At 49.6% G+C, this 24423-nt stretch overlaps 1 protein-coding gene across 1 annotated transcript; it reads left to right on the top strand.

The window, feature by feature from the left end:
- Positions 1-1140: 1140 nt before the first annotated feature.
- Positions 1141-22682, top strand: LOC144325894 (palmitoyltransferase ZDHHC3-like). Its single transcript, XM_077920699.1, has 9 exons — positions 1141-1335; positions 3570-3658; positions 8501-8583; positions 10518-10630; positions 11565-11626; positions 13309-13429; positions 14808-14880; positions 16648-16777; positions 17161-22682. The coding sequence occupies exons 1-9, from the start codon at positions 1163-1165 to the stop codon at positions 17250-17252; spliced, it is 936 nt and encodes a 311-aa protein (XP_077776825.1). The 5' UTR covers positions 1141-1162; the 3' UTR covers positions 17253-22682.
- The last annotated feature ends 1741 nt before the right edge of the window (positions 22683-24423 follow it).

Below are 24423 nucleotides of genomic sequence, written 5' to 3'. Positions count from 1 at the left end.
AGGGAAACCGAAAATTAGAAATTCCTACACGCTGCAAAAAAATGCTATAAAATGGAGGCCTCTGCAATATATGGGGTGAAAAGAACGCAAATGACACCAGCCACAATCTGGACGCCATGGCACACTGCGTAAAGGTAAAGGTAAAGGGACCCCTGACTATTAGGTCCAGTCGTGGCCGATTCTCGGGTTGCAGTGCTCATCTCGCTTTATTGGCCAAGGGAGCCGGCGTACATCTTCCGGGTCATGTAGCCAGCATGACTAAGCCGCTTCTGGCGAACCAGAGCAGCGCACGGAAACGCCGTTTACCTTCCCACCGGAGCGGTACCTATTTATCTACTTGCACTTTGACGTGCTTTCAAACTGCTAGGTTGGCAGAAGCAGGGACCGAGCAACAGGAGCTCACCCCGTCGCGGGGATTCGAACCACTGACCTTTTGATCGGCAAGTCCTAGGCTCTGCAGTTTAACCCACAATTCTCTGTTGAAAATGGGAACGTCCTATTCCATCCTCCTCCTCCTTTTATTATTTATACCCCACCCATCTGACTGGGTTGCCCCAGCCACTCTGGGTGGCTTCCCACGTATATAAAAGCATAATAAAACATTAAACATCAAACAACTTCCCTGTACAGGGCTTCCTTCAGATGTCTCCTAAAGGTTGCATAGTTACTTATCCCCTTGGCTCGGGGGTCACATAACTCCATACCCTCCAACACCATTGTTTTTTCTTCTTCTTAGAGACTTGTAGAGCCGGAAGGGACCCCGAGGGTCATCTAGTCCAACCCCCTGCAGTGCAGGAATCTCAGCTGAAGCATCCATGACAGATGGAAACCCAACCTCTGCTTCTTGTTGTTGTTTATCTCATTTCCCATATTTTTTGACCCCAAAGGCCTGCTCGGCCTTCGGCGCCCCTCCGCACGCCCGTCCCCAAGCTGAGGTGCGCGCGGGGCCCCGCTGAGCTTTTGCCCCTCCCCCCGGACGCAAAAGAAAAGGTTGGAGAGGGCTGCTGCTGCTGCAAGGCCGCGTCTCCATGGCAACAGGAGCGCGAGGGAGACGCTCGCCCGGCGGCGCCCTCGGCTTCCGCGGCCCCTCCCCTCTCCCGATCTGCGATTGGCTGGCGGGCGGGCGGGGAGGAGGCGCCGGAAGTGCCTGCCGGGGGTTGCCATGGGTGCGGCGGTGGCGGCCGGGGGTCGGTGCCGGTGCTGGTGCTGCGGGAAGGGGCGGTGTCGGGCGGACCCGTGCGGGGTCCTCTGCCTGCTGCTTACGTACCTCAGTGTGGGCTACGCCGACTACGTCATCCTGGAGCATGTCCTGCTCCAGCCGGGCTTCCGGGGCAGGTAGGGCGCGCCAGCCCCGCAGGGAAGGTTCCCACCCCTTTCGCTCTGCACACGCTCAGGGGCACGGTGCCCTTGGGATGGCTCGGTTTTGTTCCTCCCCCTGTCAGCGGTTTCCTTGCCCCACGGTGGTGGGGGAAAGGAAAGAAGCCAAGCCGGAGAAGGGCCGTAGCTCAGGGGCAGGAGGAGGTCGCAGGTTCTGTACTCTGCACATGCTCAGAGGTGCTTTCTCAGAGTTTTATTGAAAGAAAAAAAGGGGGGGAAGTTTCAGAATCTACCTCGAGCCATAATGTTGCTGCTGCTGTAATTGGACGTGTTTCCTGCCCTTCACCAGTATTTTGCTTAGGATCAACCCAGCCGACACAAAATGCCAGTGAGCAAACCTTCAGCTTCTCCAGAGCTCTGCATCGGTTTCGGTGATTCCAGGTGTGGGACAGTGAATAACTACAAAAATGAGGCTGGATACTCATGGAGCCAACATCCAACCCAATTTCCTGTTTTTGCTTTCCCTCTTACTTCCCCAAGTTCTGCTTTGTGCAACAACTGGCCTGATGAAGAGGTTTGGTGGGCTGAAAGCTTGCTCACTCTTTTGTGACATTTTGGTTGATTCTAATATAAGTATTGTCTATTGGTGGATTCTGGGTTCCTTACCCTGTATAATGTCCTCCCATCAAATGTCAAAGAGATAAACAACTACCTGACATTTAGAAGACATCTGAAGGCAGCCCTGTTCAGGGAAGTTTTTAATGTGTGACATTTTAATGTATTTTTAATCTTTGTTGGAAGCTGCCCAGAGTGGCTGGGGAAACCCAGCCAGATGGGTGGGGTACAAATAATAAATTATTATTATAAGGCAGCCCTGCCCTAGTGGGACTTGCTCCTGGATAAGTAGGTAGAAGACTGCAGCCTTACTTTTTGTTGTTGTTTAATAGATGTACATTCTTTACTTTAGTGCATATATTTTGCAGGGCGCCAACACAGGGCACAGTCATGGAGGAGGAGTCCTTTAACTTCTGTTAGTTAAATAGACATAATAATGGTTATGCAGAACCTGTATGTTTGAGGAAGTCTACCACTGAATACTTGTCACTGGGAGATTAAAAGGTAAAGGGACCCCTGACCATTAGGTCCAGTCGCGGACGACTCTGGGGTTGCGCGCTTATCTTACTCTATAAGCCGAGGGCGCCGGCGTTTGTCTGCAGACAGCTTCCAGGTCATGTGGCCAGCATGACTAAGCTGCTGCTGGCGAACCAGAGCAGCACACAGAGACGCCGTTTACCTTCCCGCTGGAGTGGTACCTATTTATCTACTTGCACTTTGACATGCTTTTGAACTGCTAGGTGGGCAGGAGCTGGGACCAAGAAACGGGAGCTCACCCCGCCGCGGGGATTCGAACCGCCGACCTTCTGATCGGCAAGCCCTAGGCTCTGTGGTTTAGACCACAGCGCCACCCGCGTCCCTTAACACTAGGAGATTACAATAGAGAAAAGGCTGTTTCCTTCAGACCTTGGTGGTGGTCTTTCATGAAGCATTTGCCTGGCTGGTAGATGGATGTTGGGCTAGAGACATACACCTGGTCCAGTTCAGCGTGTCTGCTATGTTTGGGTACATGGGTTTTCTTACAGGTCCTGAGCATGCCTTTTTTCTTACCTGGTGCCCACCTTTTTTTATCTCCCGCAGTTTAGCTAATTTCGGCTGTGATCCTAAACACACACACTAAGGAGTAAAGATTGAAAAACATGGGCTTTTACTTCCAATAAACCATGCAGAGTCAGTTATTTATAGGCCAGGATCAGTAGTAATGTTTGACTTTGGAATTCTAAAACAGTGTTTTCCTTCCCCTTTACACCCCCAATGCCACCCTTTGAAAGTGGGGAGTATCAAAAACACAACAGAACAACATAAAAAAACCTCCACTGAGTATGTCCAATCATGGGGGGGCCTTTTGGGTCCCTGCCGTAATAAAATGTGAATATGCTCCCTTTCATGCACAAAGGTAATCCAAGACTAGCTGCATTAGTAAGATGACCCCTGCTTGGCTGTCAGAATGCATTGTTTGCAACCGGATAATAACGAGTTTTTGGGGATGATTATGAAGACGCAGGGATAGAATGGGCTCTCGTATTTCACTGAGTTAGCCTCCTGGAAAAGCTGTTGGGAAAGGGGAAGGGGGGGGGAGAGAAAAAGAAAGAAAGTTTGCGAGATGCTGATGACCTCACTGCTTCCATTTGTCACAGCCTCTGGTGTCCCTTCCATGCCGTGGCGTTCAACTTCATTGTCGTGATGCTCTTGGCCTGTCACACGCGGGCTGTCTTTGCCGACCCAGGTAAGCCACCTTCACCCCTTACCTGTGCCCTGTCTGTGTCATCAGCTTCCATGCTTTGCTCTCTCTCAGTGGAGGTTGGTAGGACAAAAGGCAGAGGGTCCTACAACAGCCAGAGCCAGCGACAGGCAGGGCCAGCTGATTCTAGTTTTCTCCCATCCTCCTCCTTCCTGCTGAGTTCTTGAAGGGCAACATTGAGGGCTGACCGGCCGCATTGGACTGCAAATAGGCAGGTTGGTGGGAGCTGGCCGAGGACAAGCTGAGGCTGGTGGGGCCTTGAGGATCAATCCATATCTGCTGCCTTGCGGGACCATCTTTGCGAAAGGAAAGGCTGAGGAGTAAACCTACACAAATCCGGAGTGGAGTTCCTAATACTGTTGGATAGTGTCTTTTATGCCTCCTTCCAGCAACTCCTGCAGTCAGGCTGGGGCCAAATGTTTTGCTTTGCTTTGGACCACATCAGCGAGGCCGAGAGGGGGGTCTTTTCGTCTGGGCATCCCAGCTCCCCCCCCCTCCTGCCCAGCCTCGTCCCAATTGCCCTGGATGGACCGGCCTCCGCTGTGCACACTTTCTCTAACCAGTACACGGTTACTTTATGGGACTTGCTGTCCCAAAATGGGGTAATATTGGCCACAAGCTTAAATGGCATTTCAAAAATGATTTGAAGTACAATCCTGTGTGCTTGGAAATAATGCCCCACTATGGCCAATAGGAATTCCCTCACAAATATATGTGCACTTTCAGCTTCAGACAAATAATACAGGGAGGAAAGAGATTTTTTTTTTTTTTCTAAATTAAGCTGCCCTTTATCCAAAATCGGATTTTGGAGCAGTATGCAAATAAAAAAAGAAAATGAAAGCAGCCAATGATGCAATAAGATTAAGAGGAATAAAATCACCCAACTAGCTAAGAACAAAATCATTTAAAATACCTGTTCAAATGGAAAGCCTTGTCTGAAAATAATGCAGTGTCTACATGACATACTTTCCTTGGGAAGGCATTTCATAAACGGGCAACTTCTCAGCAGTGCAGGAATGTCCCGTGGCTCAGGAGTCACTGTGCTTGTTTGCCTTTGCCATTCTACAATTCCATAACAGGATCAGGGCCTCGATCAAAGCACCAGCCATGTCTGGAAAATCCCCCTGAGCCTTCAGGAATCCCTTGGATTCCATAAGTATCTGGGGGCAGGCAGACCCTCCTAATGAGGGAATGTCAGTCACAGTCTATCCAAATCTCACTAGACACTGATGTGTCCATGTCAGCCTGGACACCCCCTCCCCCCCAGGTTCATTTTCAATCCACTCTAGCAAAGACCAATTCGAGAGTACGGTTTGCAATATACACTGGCTGCGTAATGTTTTGAGATATCCGGTGGTTGCCATGGTAGCCATGAATTCCTGAGCTGGACCAGATAAGGCGGATGCAGCATTGACATCGAGGCTCCCCAGAATTACTATCTTTATGGTTAAAGACCATACCAGCTCAGACAAGGAGGTTGTTGGGCTTCAGGAGATCTTTGTTCTGTCTCTGCAGCCCAGCATCACTTCCCAGGTTTCAGAATTTTATGACTGCAACCCCACCCTGACTGTCCAGCCTGTGTTGCTGCTGTGCTGAGTACCCAGGCAGGCAAAGCGCAACAGGCCGGCACCCCGAATGAGAATGTAGAACCTTACATTTGGGTCCTTGGGGGCAGGATGGAGGGAACATCTCTTCACCTAAACAGCTGGGCAGCTTCCTGGTGGCAGAGGTCACTGATGAAGGCTGTGGGGCCAGTGCAGTGATGGGAACTGTGTGCTCTCCTGGCCTCAGATGTCAGCCGCAACGTGACACCAGCAGCACCTATGATCTGATACTGGGAACAAAGCAAGGGATGGGCTTCCTCTTCCGAATACCAGTTGCTGGAAGCCCCAGGAGAGGAGAGTATCCTTTTGCTCAGGTCCTTCTAGATGCTTCCCAGTGGCATCTGGTTGGCCACTGTGGAAACAGGGTGCGGAACTAGATGGGGCACTTTTTTATTGTGCTGTTTACGAGTTGGCTGCCCTCTGTGAAAGAGAGAATGCTGGACTAGACGGACCCATGTCTGATTCAAGAAGGCGTCCTGAGGCGTTCCCAAAGCAAAGGAAGGATTGAACTCTGATTAATAAGAATACACACAGAGGCTTGAACCAGCAAGACTCTGGGAAGGGTGCGTATAATAATCTGTCTGTCCCTCTACCCCTCGGCCCAGGTCGTTTTATTCACAAAAGACCTTTTTACAGAGTGTTCTTAGAACCAATCAGATTTCTTGTGAGCATTACAACAAACCCCACGTGGGGACAAAGTTAAACCACAAACACTAGTTAAGCATGCATACTTTTGGGGTAAATAAATGAAAACTACAAAGGAGTGCATTCAGCAACCCCGGAGGTCATAAACAATCAATACACATGATAAGAAGGATGGCCAGGAGGACAGCGATCATTATCACCTCTATGTGAGACCTGTTTCCTGGCCCTAAGATTAACATCCTAAGATTAACATATCAGAAAAGCTACATCAAAGAAACTGCCCACTGTCTTTGATGACCCAGGATGCCTGCCTGGCTGTGTACATGACTTGTCAAGAAAGAGAAATGGAACAGGGATGCTGAGGTGTGGATTGATCAAAAATCATATCAAAATAGTTTAAACCCAGTCAACACAATGCTTTCATTGCTGACACAGATGGCTTACTCTATACTTGTTACAATTCCTCATAGCAATCCCACCTGATCGCTACAGCGTCCTTTTCGCCATTAGATGCCTTCTTCCCCAGCCCCTCCTTCCTCTTTCAGTACCTTTTGCAGAATAATAAACAAATGCTTGGTGTCCCCCACCCTGGCAAACAGAAGGGCTTTAGAGTCATTCTTTTTGAAACCATGAAAGTGGAGATTCCTGGGTCTCTCTCTGTGTTAGGAGCTGTATTCTAATCCTCAGTGGGGCACACTTTAGGCCACACTTATTGCCACCCCCCCGCCATCTGTGATGCTGCCTTTTCAGCATATCCAAGCAAAGCAGCTGCAGAAACTGGAGCTGCCCAGCTTTCCTTTGCCGGGTGTTGTTTTTCCGCAACTGCTTGCCCGGATCCTGCTGAAGGTCGTTGCCTTGGCTTCCTTGGAGGTGTCATCTTACCCTGGAAGACGGCCCTCGGGCCTGTGGGTCTTTGCGAGTGTTTATTATGGGATCAGCAAAAGCGAAGTCCTTGATCATCTTTTGCCAGTGGCATTTGGGACAGAAAGCTGAAGTGGCATATTTGAAATTAATCAGCCTGCTCTGCACATTTCATCTTTTCTCTCTCTGTCTCTCCAAATGCAAAATCAAAATATTTATTGAGCAAATGTGCCTTTGTTGGCGTCACTGAGAGCTGGAACATCTCGATTGAGTAATGTGCCTGCATCATTGTTAGAAGTTCATTCTGTTCCCGTTTCTTGGAGTTTATTTAGTTCATGATATACTTTTGCAGGGGGGGGGGGAGAAGGAGAACAGCTCTGTTCTCTTGAGCCTTCCACGCACATTCGGATTTTTCTGTGATTTGTTTGCTTAAAAATAAAAGAATTTCCTTGCTGGGTCAAAACTAAGATCTATCTAGTCCATCGCTCCAGTAGTGAGCTGTCATTCACTCCAGAAAAACTCATAAGCAGGACATGAGGGATAAAAGCCACTTTTGCCTGTTTGTCCCAAGGATCAGATGCTCCGAGGTAAACCTGGAGGTTCCATTCCTAAATATGGCAGCTATTAAAGGGATAAGAAAGGAGCCAATGATTGATGCAGACTTGGTCAACTGGCAGTGGAGAAGCACACACACAAAAAGCATTTTTTTGGAACATTGAAAACAGCTTTTTGTTGCTGAGATAAGAACTGCAAAAACTGAAACGAGAAAGTTAACTGTTTTCTCTGCAGAAAAAAACGCCATGCTGGAAGTAATTAGTACGCCAGGGCTGGGAACCTGGACTCCAGTTCCCATCAGCCCCAGCCAACATGATGGGAACTGGAGTCCAGCAAGACCAGGAAGGCTGCAGGCTCCCCAGCCCTGCAGCACAACTCAGTGGGATCCCCTTGAGGCCTATTGGTGGGTAAATGTGATTAGTGCATGCATGTATTTACACCCACTAAACAAAGACGAAAGGAATGGTAGATAACAGGGGGAGGTTGGAGGAAGAGCATAAGTAAATGGGTGTGAAGTTAATTTCTTAATTTCTTCATCAGGCTGTCTCCTGTCTGTCTGTTCTGAGCCTTTTTTGAAAAACATTCTTTCATTACTTTTTAATCTGTTCTTTTCCCCAAGGAGTTCAGGGTGGCACATTTGGTCCCCCACACCTTGTATCCTCACAGCAACAATGTTAGCCTGAGGCCATATTCACACCTTGTACTTATACAAGGTGTATAAGTTATACCACTCTTATACCACTTTAACAGTCACAACTCCCTAACAGCTGGTGTGTGGGGCAGCGCAGCAGCCGCAGCAGCTTTCCTGTGCAGCCTCCTGCCGACCCCAGAACTTCAGTTCTTCTTGTGGATATTTTTGGACACAGTATTCTTGGTCTGGATTGAAGAGAAAGCAGCAGAAAGGGCATTTAAAAGGTGTTTAGGGGGCTTGCCCCACTTTACATGATGTCACTTACGTGTGCTGGGGTCTGGAACGTAACCCCTGCATAAGTGTGGGGGACGCTGAGGCCGCCTCTACTGTCTCTGACAGTGATGGGAGAACATAGCCATCAAGACTGGTAGCCACCAATAGCCTTGTCCTTTGTGAAACAGCTCCCCACCATAAAAAAATCGATTAGATTTGACATGCTCACACCCAGCCTTGCTTGTGGCTCTCTTTCAGGCATGGTCCCACTCCCAGATACAGCCATTGACTTCTCTGACTTGCGGAGTAGCGGCAGTGGCGGATCGCACAAGAACAGTCGGGTGAGTTGTTGCAAGGAGTCTGTACCTGGGGAGAGGGGAATGTGAAGCTGCCATGCCCGTAGCCTAGAGGTAGGGAACCTGTGGCCCTCCAGGTGGGGGCTGGATTCCCAACTCCCACCAGCCTCAACCAGCATGACCAGGGTCAGGAATAGCAGGCGTTATGGACCAGCAATGCTGTGTTCCAGCTGCACGCTCCTCACACCTGCCTTCGCCCAGTGATTTGTCAAGCTCAACACCATCTAGCTGCAGCTGGTTACTTTAATTCTCTGCAGCTACCTTGCATTCAGGGACGCAGGTGGCGCTGTGGGTTAAACCACAGAGCCCAGGACTTGCCGATCAGAAGGTCGGCGGTTCGAATCCCCGCAACGGGGTGAGCTCCCGTTACTCGGTCCCTGCTCCTGCCAACCTAGCAGTTCGAAAGCACGTCAAAGTGCAAGTAGATAAATAGGTACCACTCCGGCGGGAAGGTAAACGGCGTTTCCGTGCACTGCTCTGGTTCGCCAGAAGCGGCTTTGTCATGCTGGCCACATGACCCGGAAGCTGTACGCCGGCTCCTTCGGCCAATAAAGCGAGATGAGTGCCGCAACCCCAGAGTTGGTCATGACCGGACCTAATGGTCAGGGGTCACTTTACCTTTACCTTGCATTCTGACAAGCTGCCGGAGAGGTAAGCGCCTTGTCTGCTGTGAATGCAAGGCATGCAGACTGAGGCCCCATCGGCACTGTGTTCAAATCCTACCACTTTAAGCTATCATGGCTTCCCTCAAGGAATCCTGGGGATTGTAGTTTGTTAAGGGAACTGAAAGTCCCTTGGAGGCTTCTATTCAGCCCACAGAGCTACAATTCCCAGAGTTCCTTGGGAAGAGGAGTTGACTGTTAAGCCACTCCAGGAAGGGTAGCTCTGCAAGGGGGATAGGGGCCTTGTAACAACTCACAGCATCCTTAACAAACCACAGCTCCCAGGATTATTTGCTGGAAATTCAAAATGGCGACGCCCCCAAGGGCATTGTGGGAATCACAAAATGGTGGCTCACAGACCCAGGGCAAGGTCTCCTGTAATATACGGAGCAGTTTACAGTGGAAAAACAACATCAACAACAAATATAAAATTACTGAAACAACATCTTCAATAGAATGGCACCAAGAGCAACAGTAATAGATTCCAGCTGCTTCTCCTCTTGTGGTCTCCAACGGAGCAGAGTTTCTGGGACTCTGAGTCAGATCACCCCTCCATCCCACAGTCTTGCTTTATATACGCAGCTCCCGTGTTTATGCTTTATATATACAACTCACAGGATTGCTTTCTATAGACAATTGCAAACAGTGCAGGGAGGCTGTGGCTTGCTGACCTTTTAAATTTCCCACAATGCCCCAGGCGCAGCTTTTGCTCGGGGGCATGGTGTGAAATTAAAAGGGTGGCTGAGTCCAGCCTCCTGGTGCTTCTCAGAGCAGTGCTTTCATGGCAGGGAAAGGCTGACAGAGCCCACCGATGGAACCAGCCCTGGAGTCAGCCCTGAGAGGGAACAGGGTTTTAGGCTCGATGGGATTTGGGCCTGATTCAGCAGGGCTCTTCATAGGTTCTTACGACGTTCAGTCTGCAGCAGTCCAGTCCAGACAAAGGTTTACTCTCACAGAACTTAGACCCCTTGTGTGCAGATGAACTGTAGTCTGAGGGAGGCAGTGTTAATTCCATTTGATGGTTTCTTGCATTTGCACCCTGCACTTTAATCTAAAAGGCTCTCTGGGCGGCTTACAAAAATCGGCATGAAGGTGGCTCCTGCCCTTGGGCTTCTGTCCAAAGAGGATATGTCAGGCAAGGAAAAATGGAATGGGAGGGAGGAAGTGAAAGCAAGCTCAAGCACCATCAGAAACAGAAGCAGAGCAGGTGACAAACACCTTTTGGTTCCTCTGCAATCCTCTTCTTTGCCTCCCTAGAGCAACGAGGACTGGACAGTGTGTAACCGCTGTGAGACATACCGGCCGCCCCGGGCGCACCACTGCCGCGTCTGCCACCGCTGCGTGCGCCGCATGGACCACCACTGCCCTTGGTGAGGATCCTGCCATGGAGGGCCTGCCTTGATCTCTGTGTGTCAGGGTTCGATGGTGCCTTTCGCTCCCCTTGCTTCCTCCCCAGAGAAGAGGGCTTCCCATCTCAGTCAGTGGTATGACGGACCCAGTGAGACAGCATCGGCCTCCCCAACCCCATCTCCTCTTTGGGAACCAGAAGAACCACCCTTTTTAATTTTAACTTGAGCTGTTGTCCCTAGGGAGTGGGGGTGGAGGAATATGGTTCAGCTTGCATATGAAGGTGAACATCCCCAATTCCCATTTTCTGAAATGATTTGTGAACCAAAACACAACCATCCTTCGAAATTCACACTATATTTAAAAAAAAAATCCACACTTCTCCAAATTTTGCATGCCGGTTAACTACCTATTTGTTAGAAATATATTTATCTACCACTGTTCAGTAAAAACAACAACAGTAGAGTGGTTTATGACAATTGTCCATGAAACCATACAATAAAATCCATATAAAAAGTTAAAATCAGTAAGCGGCTGGCTGTTGTGGAAAGATGGATTCTCAATTGTCCACCTAAACTGAACGGAATGGAAAAGTGCCCAGCAGGCATTTAAAGTTCTCTCGCCTGGGCAAAAATGAATGTACTAATGTGTGCATGCAAATATACGTGTTAGTGAAAATTACATACAGAGCACATTATATTAGTCAATATTGCTTTGCAGAAATGACTGTATTAGGGGGAAATTGCATATACAAATGTGTATGGTAGGAGAAATTCACAAGAAAAACGCTGATGAATTTCCATGAGAATTTTATTTTATTTAATTGCAAACTGATGTGGAAATGTCGAGAGCTGAACGGAAGATTGGAGAAACTCGAGAGAAGCCAGAATTGACAGCTTCATCTCGTTCCTAGTTGTCCAGTTTTCTTTCTAACACGCACGAACGCTCTCTTGGTAGGATCAACAACTGCGTGGGGGAACTGAACCAGAAATACTTCATCCAGTTTCTCTTCTATACAGGTATGTCGGGAACGTGCCACCAGGCCATGGTTTGGGGGGGAGGAGTTCCTGTGGAGGGTGGGGTGGGTCCCAGGACATTGTGGGTAGCAATTTACCTCCCTGCCAAATGCCCCACTGCCCCATGGGCCCCTTCTTTGTCTCCCTAGAACAACAAAAATGAGGGTTTGAGGTTGCGTTTGTTGGTTGAGCTGCCCTTGTTCCTGTCCGAAGAGCACTGTGGACTGAGGGATTGCGGTGACTGAAGTTGATCCAGCCCAGTTTACTAGATGTCCCCTCTGGTTAATCTCTGAAATCAAAGCAGCGATCCCTGTCTTTCCCCACCAGGGGCTGCTCTTCTCCAAGGCACACAGTCTTCCTCTTCCTCCTCACTCTAAAACTTGGAATTGTTCTCAGCTTCTGACAAGTTTCTTTGTCTCTTTGAGGGTTGAGAGTCCTTGCTTGCTTGTTTACCTGCTTAACTTTTAATGTCCTTCGTTGCTCCCAACTCACCTCCCACCAACCGAGTGATTCATAGAATCACTTAATCATAGAAGAGTTGGAAGGGTCATCTAGGTTCATTTCTTCCTCCAGCCACTCTCCTTGTTCTGCCTTCCTCCCCTTTGCTCCTTTGCCAGGCTGCCCCCTGCCAATGCCTGACCTCCCCATCTAGGTCTAGAGCTCCCCCCCCCCAAGACAAAATAACACTTTCCTCTCTTGACTTATCGAAACCTAACATTTTTTGTAGAGCAGGGGTAAGCAACCTTGGACCACAGCAACCTTGACCCTTGGCCTGATGTCAAAAGCCCTCTTCAAAGGATCAGTTCAGACCTCTGGCAATAGCAGCCCGTCCCTCCCTGGTAGACTTCCGGGAGGAAGAGCGTGGTGTCAAGAGACGGCGGGGAGATGGGTGTCAGGAGAAGGAGACAGGGGAGTCAGAGGGAGAGGACATTTTTAACTTTTGATGTTTCATTGCATTTTTAATATTTTGTTGGGAGCCACCCGGAGTGGCTGGGGCAACCCAGTCAGATGGGCGGCATAGAAAGAATAAAAATGTTACAGTCATACCTCGAGTTGAAGGAGCTTTGGGGTGAATATTTTTGGGTTGCGCTTCGCGGCGACCCGGAAGTAATGGAGCTCATTACTTCCAGGTTTCGATGCATGCACAGACGCTCAAAATGCCGTCACGCGTGGAAGCGGCGAATCGCGGCACGCGCAGACGCAGGTTGCGTTCGCTTCAGGATGCAAACGGGGCTCCGGAACGGATCCTGTTCGCATCCAGAGGTACCACTTCTATTAAGTTGGAGTGGTCCCACCCACCACCAGAATGCAGCCCCTGACAGATTGCTCCCAGGAGAATGTGACTCTTGACAAACATAAAACGAACCCCCACTCCCCACCCCTGCTGTAAAGAATTAGGCTTAACCCCTCATTCCTATTCATGCTCTCCTTTATCTCCTGTTCTTGCAAGCTAGAAGTTTGTCAAAAGTTGGTCTTCTAAGGCATCTGGAAGTTGAGCAGAAAGCCTGTTTCCCCACCCAAAAAACCCTTTCAAGCTTCAGCGCTGTCCTGACCATACTTGGGGATTTATGACATGTATCCCCGAGGGAATGAAGAAATGCACAATGCCTGTGTTGATAACCCTTTTTCCTTTTTGTGTTTCCCCTCCCTCTTGGCCTTCGCTGACCTGGTTCTCCCGGCCACAGGCTTGGCCAGCCTTTACGCCATGGGGCTGGTCTTGACCACCTGGCTTTGGCCCACGGACAAGAGCTCAGCCGGGAAGGCCGAAGGAGCCGAAGGAGGCGTTTCCAACAATCGCATCCAAATGTGAGTCCCACTTCTTCCTCCTGCCATCAAGCTAAGGATTCTCCCCCCGCCCCCCGTTGCTGGGGCAGGGAGAGTTCTAGAGACCCTGTAGATGCCTCAGTTCGGCCTTTTGCAAAAACAACAAATAATAAGAAGAAAGACGAACGGAAGAAAAGAAATTGCCATGTCACACAGTTCTTGCCAAGAACAGCTGGAGCTCCAGAGCTTTGGCTCATTGCCACGGGGAGGAGAGGAGGCTCCATGCTGGCTTTTCTATAAATGAGCAGCACACCCTCCCTCCCTCTCCCCCTCTCTCTTTGGAAAATGGGAGCAGCCGAGGGTAGGGCGTTGTCCCTTTGTCCAACCCCCGCAGCCTCCTCGCCTGCTTCCTCCTGCTTAGGGTCTCTCTGTCCACAATAGTTGGGGGTGGGGAAAGGCTCCCCCCGCCCCCGTCGAGGGCCACATTCCCCTTCTGCCACGGGCTATTTATTTATTCCGTTTCACTTCTGAATCGCTTCCTGCGAACGTGACCTCGAAGCGATTTAAGCAGCGAAGGCATCAGCGTCAGAACAATTTCATGTGGAGAAGAAACGGAAAGAATGGGTTATACCCCGTTCGAGTTCTCCAATTAATTAGGCATGCCTAACGTAGCCCCCCCCCCCCAGGGACGCGGGTGGCGTTGTGAGTAAAAGCCTCAGCGCCTAGGGCTTGCCGATCGAAAGGTCGGCGGGTCGAATCCCCGCGGCGGGGTGCGCTCCCATTGCTCGGTCCCAGCGCCTGCCAACCTAGCAGTTCGAAAGCACCCCCAGGTGCAAGTAGATAAATAGGGACCGCTTACTGGTGGGAAGGTAAACGGTGTTTCCGTGTGCTGCACTGGCTCGCCAGATGCAGCTTTGTCACGCTGGCCACGTGACCCGGAAATGTCTGCGGACAGCGCTGGCCCCCGGCCTCTTGAGTGAGATGGGCGCACAACCCCAGAGTCTGTCAAGTCTGGCCCGTATGGGCAGGGGTACCTTTACCTTTAACGTAGGCCCCATCTGCACTCTGCATTTGGAGCAGTATCATACCACTTTAAATAGTCATGCTTCCCCCCAAAGAATCCTGGGAACTCATTTGTTACAGGTGCCGACATCTATTTGGAGGCACCTCTCCACCCCCTCACAAAGCTACAGTTCCCAGAGTGGATTAACAAGTAATCCCTCTTCCTGTGGAACTCTGGGAATTGTAGCTCTGTCAGGGGAATAGCTGTTTGGAGGTGCCTGGTACACATGTGAAGCACAGCTCAGCCCTATTTTAAAAAATAGTCCAGTGCCCTCTGCTGCCCCTCCGGAAACACAAGCTGGAGTAGTAGTGTTCCTAGTTAACAGACTGACTGTACTTTTCCCTTTCCTCCTTCTAGCGCTCACCGCATCATCTTGCTGGTGGAATCCATCCTCTTTGGCCTCTTTGTCACAGTCATATTTTATGACCAGGTAGGTTTTAAGGCTTGCAGCGGGGGACGGGACTTGGTTTTTTAATTGTTTGGCAACCTTTTTAGTTTGTCAGCCATTTATTAAAAACAACAGTAATGCCCCCCCCCAATTATTTTTTAAAAAATTGTTCCAAATCAATAGATTTTTTAAAATAGTTTATTTATATGTCGCCTTTCCACGCTGAGCTGGGCCCAGTGTGGCTACAACACTTATTAGCAAAACGCAAAACTTTGTAAGGAGGGAGAGAAAGCTGTTGTCCAAATGCATCCATAAATTGAAGCAAGTTTAAAGAAAGCAGCAATTTAACAACACTGGAATGGATTCAATACTAGAAATAATCTAGACGTGAATATGCCAGCACAGAGCAATTTTTTAATATTTTATTTTACAAGCAATTAAGTTCCAGCTGCTGGCGCTGGGCTGATTCCACTCCAAAGAGCCTCAGCAGCCTGACTAAGACTGGCTCCCTCATCTCTCCTCTGGAGAAGATTTAACAGCAGCAAAAGGGAGATGCTGGGGAGGGCAACAGTGGCAAGTCCTCTTCCCCAGCCTTCTTCCAGTTGCTGGTGCTGGTTTTCCTGCAGAGGGCTAGAAGAGAAACCGTGTCCATGGCACAGACACTATCAAATATCAACAGCTGCATAGAGCTGCCTTGTAAAGTGTCCAATCAGTGGACTGCGCAGCCCAGGGTGGCCTCTTTTAATTGGCAGTGGCTCTCTCCGGCCTTGGCAGGGGTTGTCGCTGTACGTTGGAACTGGGGAGGGTGGGAGCGACTTCTGCATGCCAAGCAGTCTGCTGTACCATTGAGCTATGAGCCCCACTGAGTATAGGGTGCAGCTTTTTGCAGGTTGGGCCCTCTATACTGTGATCAGCAGTGGTTTCCCAAGGTCTTGTTAGATCTTACTGTGAATCATGTACATCAGGCTTGCATATTTATTGAGATGTTTCCATTGCTTTATTGTTTGTGGCTAATTTTTGTTACGTTTTGGTAACCGTTAGAGTGAATTATGTACGTTTTTTGAGGTTGCAAGAAGGGCTGGGCGACATCTGGTTTTCAGCATTGCGATATATCACCAGCTAAACATCGCAATATATTGACACATCACAATGTCTGAAATTAGGATGGAGCTATGTAGAGGCATTGACTGGCTTCACAATTTTTCCTGCATCGTGATTTTTGCATAGCACCCACACACAAATCAGGATTTGTGATATATTGCCAGGTCAAAAATTATGAGAATCACATAGGTGTAGCATTTATGTTTGTATTTTTGTATTGTCGGTATTTGAGTTCGTGTAATTGTGTGGTTGTACGTGCATTATAAATAATAAACTTTTTTCTTTAATTAAAAAAAATAAAAATTATGAAACCGTTAATTATGGACTTCAAACTGGTTTTGGACAATATATCGATATCTCATCCAGCCCTAGTTGTAAGCCACCTTGAACGAGGTTTAACTGTAGGAAGGCTGCATACAAATAGAGCAATGAAGCATCACGGCTATCACAGTGTGTTGTTCAGGGACTAGGGGGGACAGGTGGGCAAGCTTTCAGATTTTGCCCAGCACCTCCTGAGGTGCCAAGGATAACTTTCCCCAAAAAAAGATGCACCGATGTTGGTGCTATTAGGAGAAAGGGAATGTTAGTATCGCATGGAGCAATAGACAGACACAAGTGCTTGTGTGTGTGTGTGTGTGTGTGTGTGTGTGTGTCTCAAAACATATCCTGCCCTCCCTCTAATGGCCTAATGTGCATCACTTCTCCCAGCTGGTCTCCATTATCACGGACGAGACCCCAATTGAGCAGCTGCGCAACCGGCTCCTGAAAGAGGCACGGCGGGAAGTCTCACATACGCGGAAGCCCAAGATCGCCCTTCTGCGGGAAGTCTTTGGCCGAGGTAGGTCTGGGGTGGTGGTGACTGGCATATGTCCTTGCTGGTCCATTAAAGCAGTGCCGGGAAGCCAGCGGCCCTCTAGATTAGGCAGAGAGAACCTCCAGGTGTTGCTGTGCTACAAGTCCCATCATCCCCAGCCAGCATGGCCAACGACGCTAGGAGCTGTAAATCAGCAACATCTGGGGGACCAGACACACACCTGTATCTGGAAGATGCTGAACTCCAGCTCCCATCGTTCTGTGCCATCAACCATGTTGGTTGGGGCTGATGCGGGCCGGGGGTCCATCCTCAGCCAGAGGGCGCTGGATTCCCTGTCCCGGCATTAGAGGCAATCGTCCACGATGAGCTGTGTGCATCCAACCCTCCTTCCCTCTCTCACCACCTAGGTCTCGTCATCTGCTGGTTCTTCCCGTGCAACTGCAGCTCTCCGTCAGCCAGCGGGCCCTCCTACAGCTACTTGCCCAACTACGACGTGTGACTTCCTGGGCTGCTCTCTCTTCGTGTTCTCTTTCTACTGGTGGAGGCAGAGGTTCCATTCAGTTTCATTGGCCACCTTCTGTGGAGGCAATGGTGGCTGCAGTTTCCTAACGTTTTCCCCCAGGCGGGGAAACGGTTTCCTCGGGAGGGGAGTGTTTGCGTGTGTGTTTTTGTGTGTGTGCTATAATTGTTGATGCTCTGCATCCCAATGGGAACAGAGCATGCTCTCCCTTGAAGTGGAGCTCAGCAGGAAGTCCTCGTATTTCGAACTCTTGGCTCAACCTGTGTAACACTCAGAATTGCGGTGCTGCACACAGCAGAGATCACTCTCAGAAGCGGCCCTTAATGCATCTTGGGCCCTGGTGTGAAGCATGTGAATTTGGGCCCCTTCCTTCCTTCCTTCCTTCCTTCCTTCCTTCCTTCCTTCCTTCCTTCCTTCCTGCCTCACCTTGTCTGTGAAGGCCATATTTAAGCCCTGCGTCCTTTACCAGGTTTCCCAAAGAGATCAAGCTCTGGCCTATCAAATAATAATAATAATAATAATGATGATGATGATGATGGCATTAGCCTCCTACTCTGGAGAGCTATGACCTCTGCCCACTAGGGACCCCAGCCTTGCTTTTGCTCACCTGATTTCAGCCCTCAGGGTGGCAGTGTTTGGTACATGCTTCCACTTTCAACTTGCTTCAGCCTCTGATACTCTGCTGCGGACTGGAAGCACGTCGGAGGCTGATGGTGAACAGCTGTCCCAGAGGAGGGAGTACCTTGTATTAGCATCCCCTTGGGGTTTCCTTTTTCAGAGGGCGGGGGCTGGCTGCCCTCCAGTGGATGTGACCACGGATAGCTCAGGTGGGTGTTAAGAGCACGCAGCCGCACCTCCCCACGCAGCACCAGCCACATCCAGGATCTCTGCTTATCCTTCTGGTTTGCTGTGAGCGTTGGGTGTATATTGCCTTTCAGCACATTCCCAGCAGTTCTTTGAGCTTTCTTGAAACATAAGAGTCGGAACATCATGCTTTGTGGTGCGCAGGGACTTGCTGCATCCTCCGCTTGGGGAGGTGTTCAGGAGCTTTCTGTCATTTTGGTGTCTAATTGCTGGGGGATTCCTTGTTTCCTTTGCTGGAGTGGCCCCCACCCCAAGGTCCCCCGGAGGCCTTGAAATTAAGAGGCTGGGTTTCCAGCATCATTTGAGCTGCTCATTAACTGGAGAAAAGGGAGGCCCAGGGCTTTTTTTCAGCCAGAGCACACACGAGCGCAGTTCCGGCACCTCTCAGGTGGATGACATTGCAGGCCAGCACCCTCCCACCTGCTTCTTGCCTTTACGTACTTCCGAGAGGCCCCAAATGAACATTTCAAGTCAAAAGTGAAGCTGGCCAGCGTGTGAATCTACATTTTTTTTTAGATCTATGTCTCCACCTAGCAGCAGTTGGTCAAGCTATGGGGTAGGGCCAATTCGTATTTCCATGTTTTCAATCCATTTCCCGTATAGCGGCAGTGGGCTTTAAGCTTTCCAGCCAGGCCTCTGCCGTTACACGTGGGCGTGTTTGCACAAGGGCCCTTCCAAGCTGCCCTAGCCATCTGCCTGAATCTAAAAAAATGAGGGGGCACGTTTATTTGACCTGTATGAGAACCAGGGGCGACCCCCAAACCAAACAGCTTGCTGTAGTTTTTATTACCTCCGTGGATGGTGAACACTGGTGTTGTCAAACAGGCATCTGTCTATCCAAGGCTGCCCCGAGTCGCCTGGCGACTTACCGTAACAACTTCATGGTGAGTTCTGGCACCTATTTTTTTTTTTTTGGGGGGGGGGGAAGCACCGGAGAAGCCCTTTTTAGTAGGGGCAGATTCTCCCACCCCTAATACTTCAGCAGAGGGTGGCGGCCCCCTCTGAAATAATTACTCCCTGAAACTCATCTTAAAATGGCAGCTGGTATCCATTAGAGCTTGTAGGGCAGAATCTGGGAGCCCTGCAGGAGGCGGAGCCAGAGGCAATGACAGGCAGAGCTGCAACCAATGAGTGGCGGAGCCAATGGAGTCTAGTTTTGTCCCCATCCTTCTCCCGAGACTGAGGAGGAGGAAGGTGACAGGCAGGGCCGGCTGAGAGCAGACTAAGGGTTGTGGGGCAGTACCCCATTCCCCTGAATGGAGCAGCCTCCACTGCCTTTCAAAGCACAAGAAGCATGTCCCATTTGATACCCATTGTGTCATGTGTTTGTCCCACACCCCCGACTTGCTAATCCTACACTGCTGCCCTTGGGTTGGGTGGTACTTATCTATTCATTATGTCGCCTTATAGCCCAGGCTTCGATTCTACTTCTCAAGGTGGCTAGAAATATATCATGTTATAATAGAATATTATTTTAAGTATGCTAAACGGGTAAAGCAACTAAGCAGCAGCACTGCAACCAAAAGCAGAGAGGAAGGCCTCTTCTAACACAATGCCCTGTGCGTGTGTATTGTCTGAAAGCAAAGCATGCCTTCTGTTTCAGAAGTGTTTTTACCCATGTGCAAGTTTAAACGGCAAACTAATCTAGCCAGGCTCATACAACGTACAGCAATTGGTTTTAAAAAATAAATAAATCAGGTTGCAGCCTTACTTTCAGCAGAGTGCTACAACCTGGGGAGTCAGTGTGAGACACCCTCCCCCAGATGTTGCTGGTTTCCATATCCTATCCACTCCAACCAGCATGGTTCGTGGTCAAGGAATGATGGCGGTAGTAGTCCAGCCACATCCCTATACTGCAGTATTCTCATTCCCCCACTCCTTTCTGCATGCTAGTTCCCTGTGCTCTGGTCTGTGCTAGAATGAGGCTTTTTTCTACCACTATCTCCCTGATGCCTGACCCTGCTATCCATCCAACTTTTAAAAAAGCGGGGTGGTTTTCGCTCAGACTTGGCAAACAAGTTTTGAGCTGCGAACCTAACTGCGGCACAATTGGGGTGTGTGTGTGGTGAGGAGGGGAAGAATGTCTCTGGGATTTAATTGGGATAATTTCCTACCCTCTAATGAAAGTCTAGACAGCCCCAAATACAAGTGTCAGGAACTGGAGGGTGAGCGATTGATTGCCCCCGGTGCCCTGCGGACAAAGCAGCTCTGGCTGTGGATTAAGTCTTAAGTGTTCTGCCGCTTTATTTATTTTCTCAGGATGTGTTTGCACTGATGCTTCGTTTAATAACAGGGTGCCACTTGTTCTCTTTGAACCAAATGTGATGCCCGCCCATCTCAAAGATGAGCAGCTTCTTTTGCAAACCCCACAGACGATGGGTCTTGACATCTTCCCGCTCGAGAGGGTGCCAAGGAGCAAGGAATCCGGCAACTGGAGCACATTTTGCTGCCGCTTCTTTTTTTTAAAGCAAGGTTCCAGTCCTCATTGCTGCAGAGAATAGCCAAATTTTTGATTTAAAAGAAAGAGAGAAAGAAAATACCTCTCACTCGGGAATCCAGTGCTCTGAAGGAGAGTCTCCTCATTTCTTTGCACAGTTATCGGGCTCCCAAAGTTAAGACTCTGCTAACCCTACTCTCAGAATAGTCTCATTGGAATTAATGAACACAACTGACTTAGATCTATTAATTTCAGTGGGTCTGTCTTGAGTAAAATTCAGTCTGTCTGTTCTCAGCAGGGGCACAGGAGGCAGAGTTGTGGCACTGCTGCACACTGGGGCAAGGCAGCAGCGGGCTTTGCCACCATCCCAGCAAGGACGGTGCCGCTGCCAGGAGATCACTGCTGCTGCTCTTCTGCCCCCTTTGCATGCCTTTGCTGCTTGCCCCACTTTGGGTCATCTGCCCTAGTATTGCGATTTGTGTTTTGCAGCTTTACTCTTCCAGTCTCTCCACCAACCACTGCCCAGATCAAAACCTGTGCAATGACTCCCTCCGAAAAAGAGATATTGCCGTTCCGAACATTCCTGCATTGCAGGGGGTCGGGCTAGATTACCCTCAAGGTCCCTTCCAACTCTTAAGATTCTGGGAGTCTAAATTATTGTAGGTCATTTCATTCCAGTTACATCATTTCATTCCAGTCGCACAGTTTGGGAACTTCTGTTTTGTTAGTGCAAAACTCCAGACTCATCGCTGAGCTCTCTTCTGCTGGGTGGCACAGAGGAAAAGCTGCCTCCAGTTGCCTGTATAAGATCCAGGCTTTTGCACCCCTTTGGTTTTTTTTCTGCTGGGCCTAGTCTTCAACCAGCCACCCAACACCCTGAACTTCTGATCGATGACAGGTGTGAGACTTTGGCAGTCAAAGCCCTCCCTGTCCTCCCCCTGCTGTCTAGAAACGTGTTGTTGTTTTTCCTAAAAGAGCATGTATCTTCAGGATATAGAATCCTTTGCTTGTGTCTTGCAGTGGCGTTGGAATCTTAACACAGCTCTCGTGGCCCCGGTCTCTTAACCACGCACAGCTTGAACGGCATCTTATATGGAGGCCAAGCACAACTGGGAGACGGGCAGAAAGTAGACTGGGACCAGCGGGTAGCTCTCTGGATGACTTTGATTTGGCAAGGGCTTCAGATTCCTGACTGTTTAACAATGACAACAACCAAGAAGTCTCTTCTCCCTTCTCAAATTAAGCTGCCGAAACAAAGAAAGAAGGGGAGACTAGGAGTGGGTTGGGGGGAGGGGTGCTGTGAGCTCAGTCTTGATGTCAAAAACAGAGTCCCAGGAGCAGCGTGTGCGTTCACGCTCGGTGCCCTGTTCCTGAAATCCCCGCCGCCCCGTCTGTAGAGGAGCAGTTCGCTTTCTTAAGAAGTCATCTTTGCTCTCTCAGTTGTGAATGTGAACATTGCACTCAGGTCCAGTTTGCAGGCTTCCCCTCGAGGTGTCTGGCTGGCCACTGTAAGAGCAGGCCGCTGGCAAGGAGACCTTTGATTTGATCCAGCGGCCTGTCTCTTCTTATTTTGCTGTGGTAGTGGGGATGCAAGCATGCCTTTAAAAAATAATAATAATGCAGCAGCAGATTGGTGGAGCTGCAACAACAATGGTCTCTCTGTAGGAAAGGGGAGGTGGGCCGATCTTGCCCTAGTCGCTGACACCACAGACTTGCTCATCCATGCACGCTCAGCAGCCATAGCGCCCCAGCGCTCACTGGCATGTATGAATGAGCCGTCGCAGGTCTAACTCGACAACTGGAGGGACCATAACACCTCCAGTGCAGTGTTAGCTAGCTGGAGTCCAGCTGCCTGTTGAGTATGCAGTCAAGGGCTGATCCACAGAAATTTGTGCTTGGGGGGGGGCATTGGCCACAGACAGGGGCCGTTGCCACACTCCAGAAATGTGTGTTTTGGGGTCGGGGGCCCAAAGGGGGTGCTGCTATGAAGCCTGACCCTGTTGCAGCCTAGCAGTATTATAACATAACGGGTCATCTCTGTATGTATTTGCTCTTTGTATTTACTGCAAGGATTTTTTTATATATAAAAACATTTCCTCCTCCCCTTCTCACTGAATTCTGTTTGAATTATTCTTCTTTATTTGTGGCTCGGTTGTTCCCCCACAGCAGGCACAATCAGTTCCCCTGGCCCTCATCCGATCTTAATTTTAAAATCTCAGCCGGAGAGGCTAACCGTTTCTGCGTTCCTCCCCGTCCCACACACCCAGATTCCCCACCCCCTTCTAAGACCAGGAGTGGAAATTGCAGCCTCTGTATGGGCTCTGGAATCCGAGCCGGCAGCTCCGTGGCCTTGGGAGATTTGGGGAGTTGGAGATGGGCCCAGGAACCTTTCAGCGCCTGGGTGAGTCAGAGAAAAGCGACAGAGGAGGTGAACGTCTGGAAAGAAGATTTGAAGAGGCAGCAGGAAAACATGGAGGAGGAGATGTAGCGACGATCCTTCTTCTGGACCTCACCTTTGGGGACTCCTTCCTTTTTTATTTTAAAGCCTGGAACCCAATTTTTTGCTCTGCCCGTAGGTCCAAGTAGCAGAGTAACAAAAACAGCTGCCGTGCAGGTGTTGGGAGGCTACGCCTTAAAGGAAGAGGACTTTGCCATTAGGAGGTGACGGGAATGGCCAGTTTGTGAAGGTTGGGAAATTCAGGACAGATGAAAGCATTTCTTTACACAACACGTAATGCAACTATGCAATTTGCTCCCTTAAGAAGTGATGGCCACCAATTTGGATGGCTTTAAAAAGAGGATTAGACACAATCTTGCAGAATCAGGCTGTTGATGGCTCCCAAACACTGTGGCTGTGTTCTGCCACTACCGTTGGAGACAATATGCCTCTGAGGATCAGTTGCCAGGAATCACAAATGGGGAGAGAGCTGTTGTTGCGCTCGGGTCCTGCTTGGGGGTATCCCACCAGCATCTGGTTTGACTGCTGAGAGAACAGGATGCTGGACTAGATGAGCCACTGGCCTGATCCAGCTGGGTTATTCTGCTATTCTTGAGTATTTGGCTGGGCACCACTGCTGATGCCAGCCCTGTCCCCACCATGTCAAGTAGCCCCAGGTACCTGTATCTAGTCACTCTTTCCGATTTCCCATAATACCCCCTGCTTAGTATTGGTGCCTTGCAAGACATCTTCAGGAGAAGAAAAAGCTAAGGAGTCAAGCCTACACAAATCCATAGTGGAGTCCCTAAGACAGTTGGAGGCTGCCTGGTATGCCTCCTTCCTGCAACTCCTGCAGCCAAGCTGGTGCCAAGCATATTGCTCTGCTTTCCTTTGAATCACATTGGCAAGGATGAGAGGGGGGATGGCTTGTCATCTGGGTAGCTCAGGGCCTCCATAACACACTGCTCAGGTTTGCGCCCCAGAGAGGTCACTTTGGTGCTACAAATGCAGCAAAAACAATGTGGGAGGCAGCAGTTATAACCTTATCAGGAGACATACCGTATGCCTTCATCTGCCCCAGCTGCAACAAAACATGTCTCTCCCATATCGGTCTTTGCAGTCACAGCAGGTGCTGCAACCTTCCAGCAGTTTGACTTCACTTCTCCATTGGTTCGTTTTGGGAAATTTAAAGGCTGGTCCAACCCATCTGCCTGGAAAGTGGCCTCCATAACCGAGTAAGCTCAGCAAAGTCATTAACAGACAAAAGAGTTGCCTTCTCAAACTTTGGGTGGTTGTGGGGGGCACAGCCTGTTCTCCGCACAGTGGTCCATAGACAACAGTCTGCCGCACGACCTCATCCCCTTACAGATAGTATGGGTGTCATAACGTTCATATAATTTTGAAGTGTGTCC

This window comes from Podarcis muralis, chromosome 16 (assembly GCF_964188315.1).
Source record: "Podarcis muralis chromosome 16, rPodMur119.hap1.1, whole genome shotgun sequence".
Taxonomy (NCBI): Eukaryota; Metazoa; Chordata; class Lepidosauria; order Squamata; family Lacertidae; genus Podarcis; species Podarcis muralis.
Note: the sequence above shows the minus strand (reverse complement) of the source record. Positions and strands in the feature narration are given on the sequence as shown.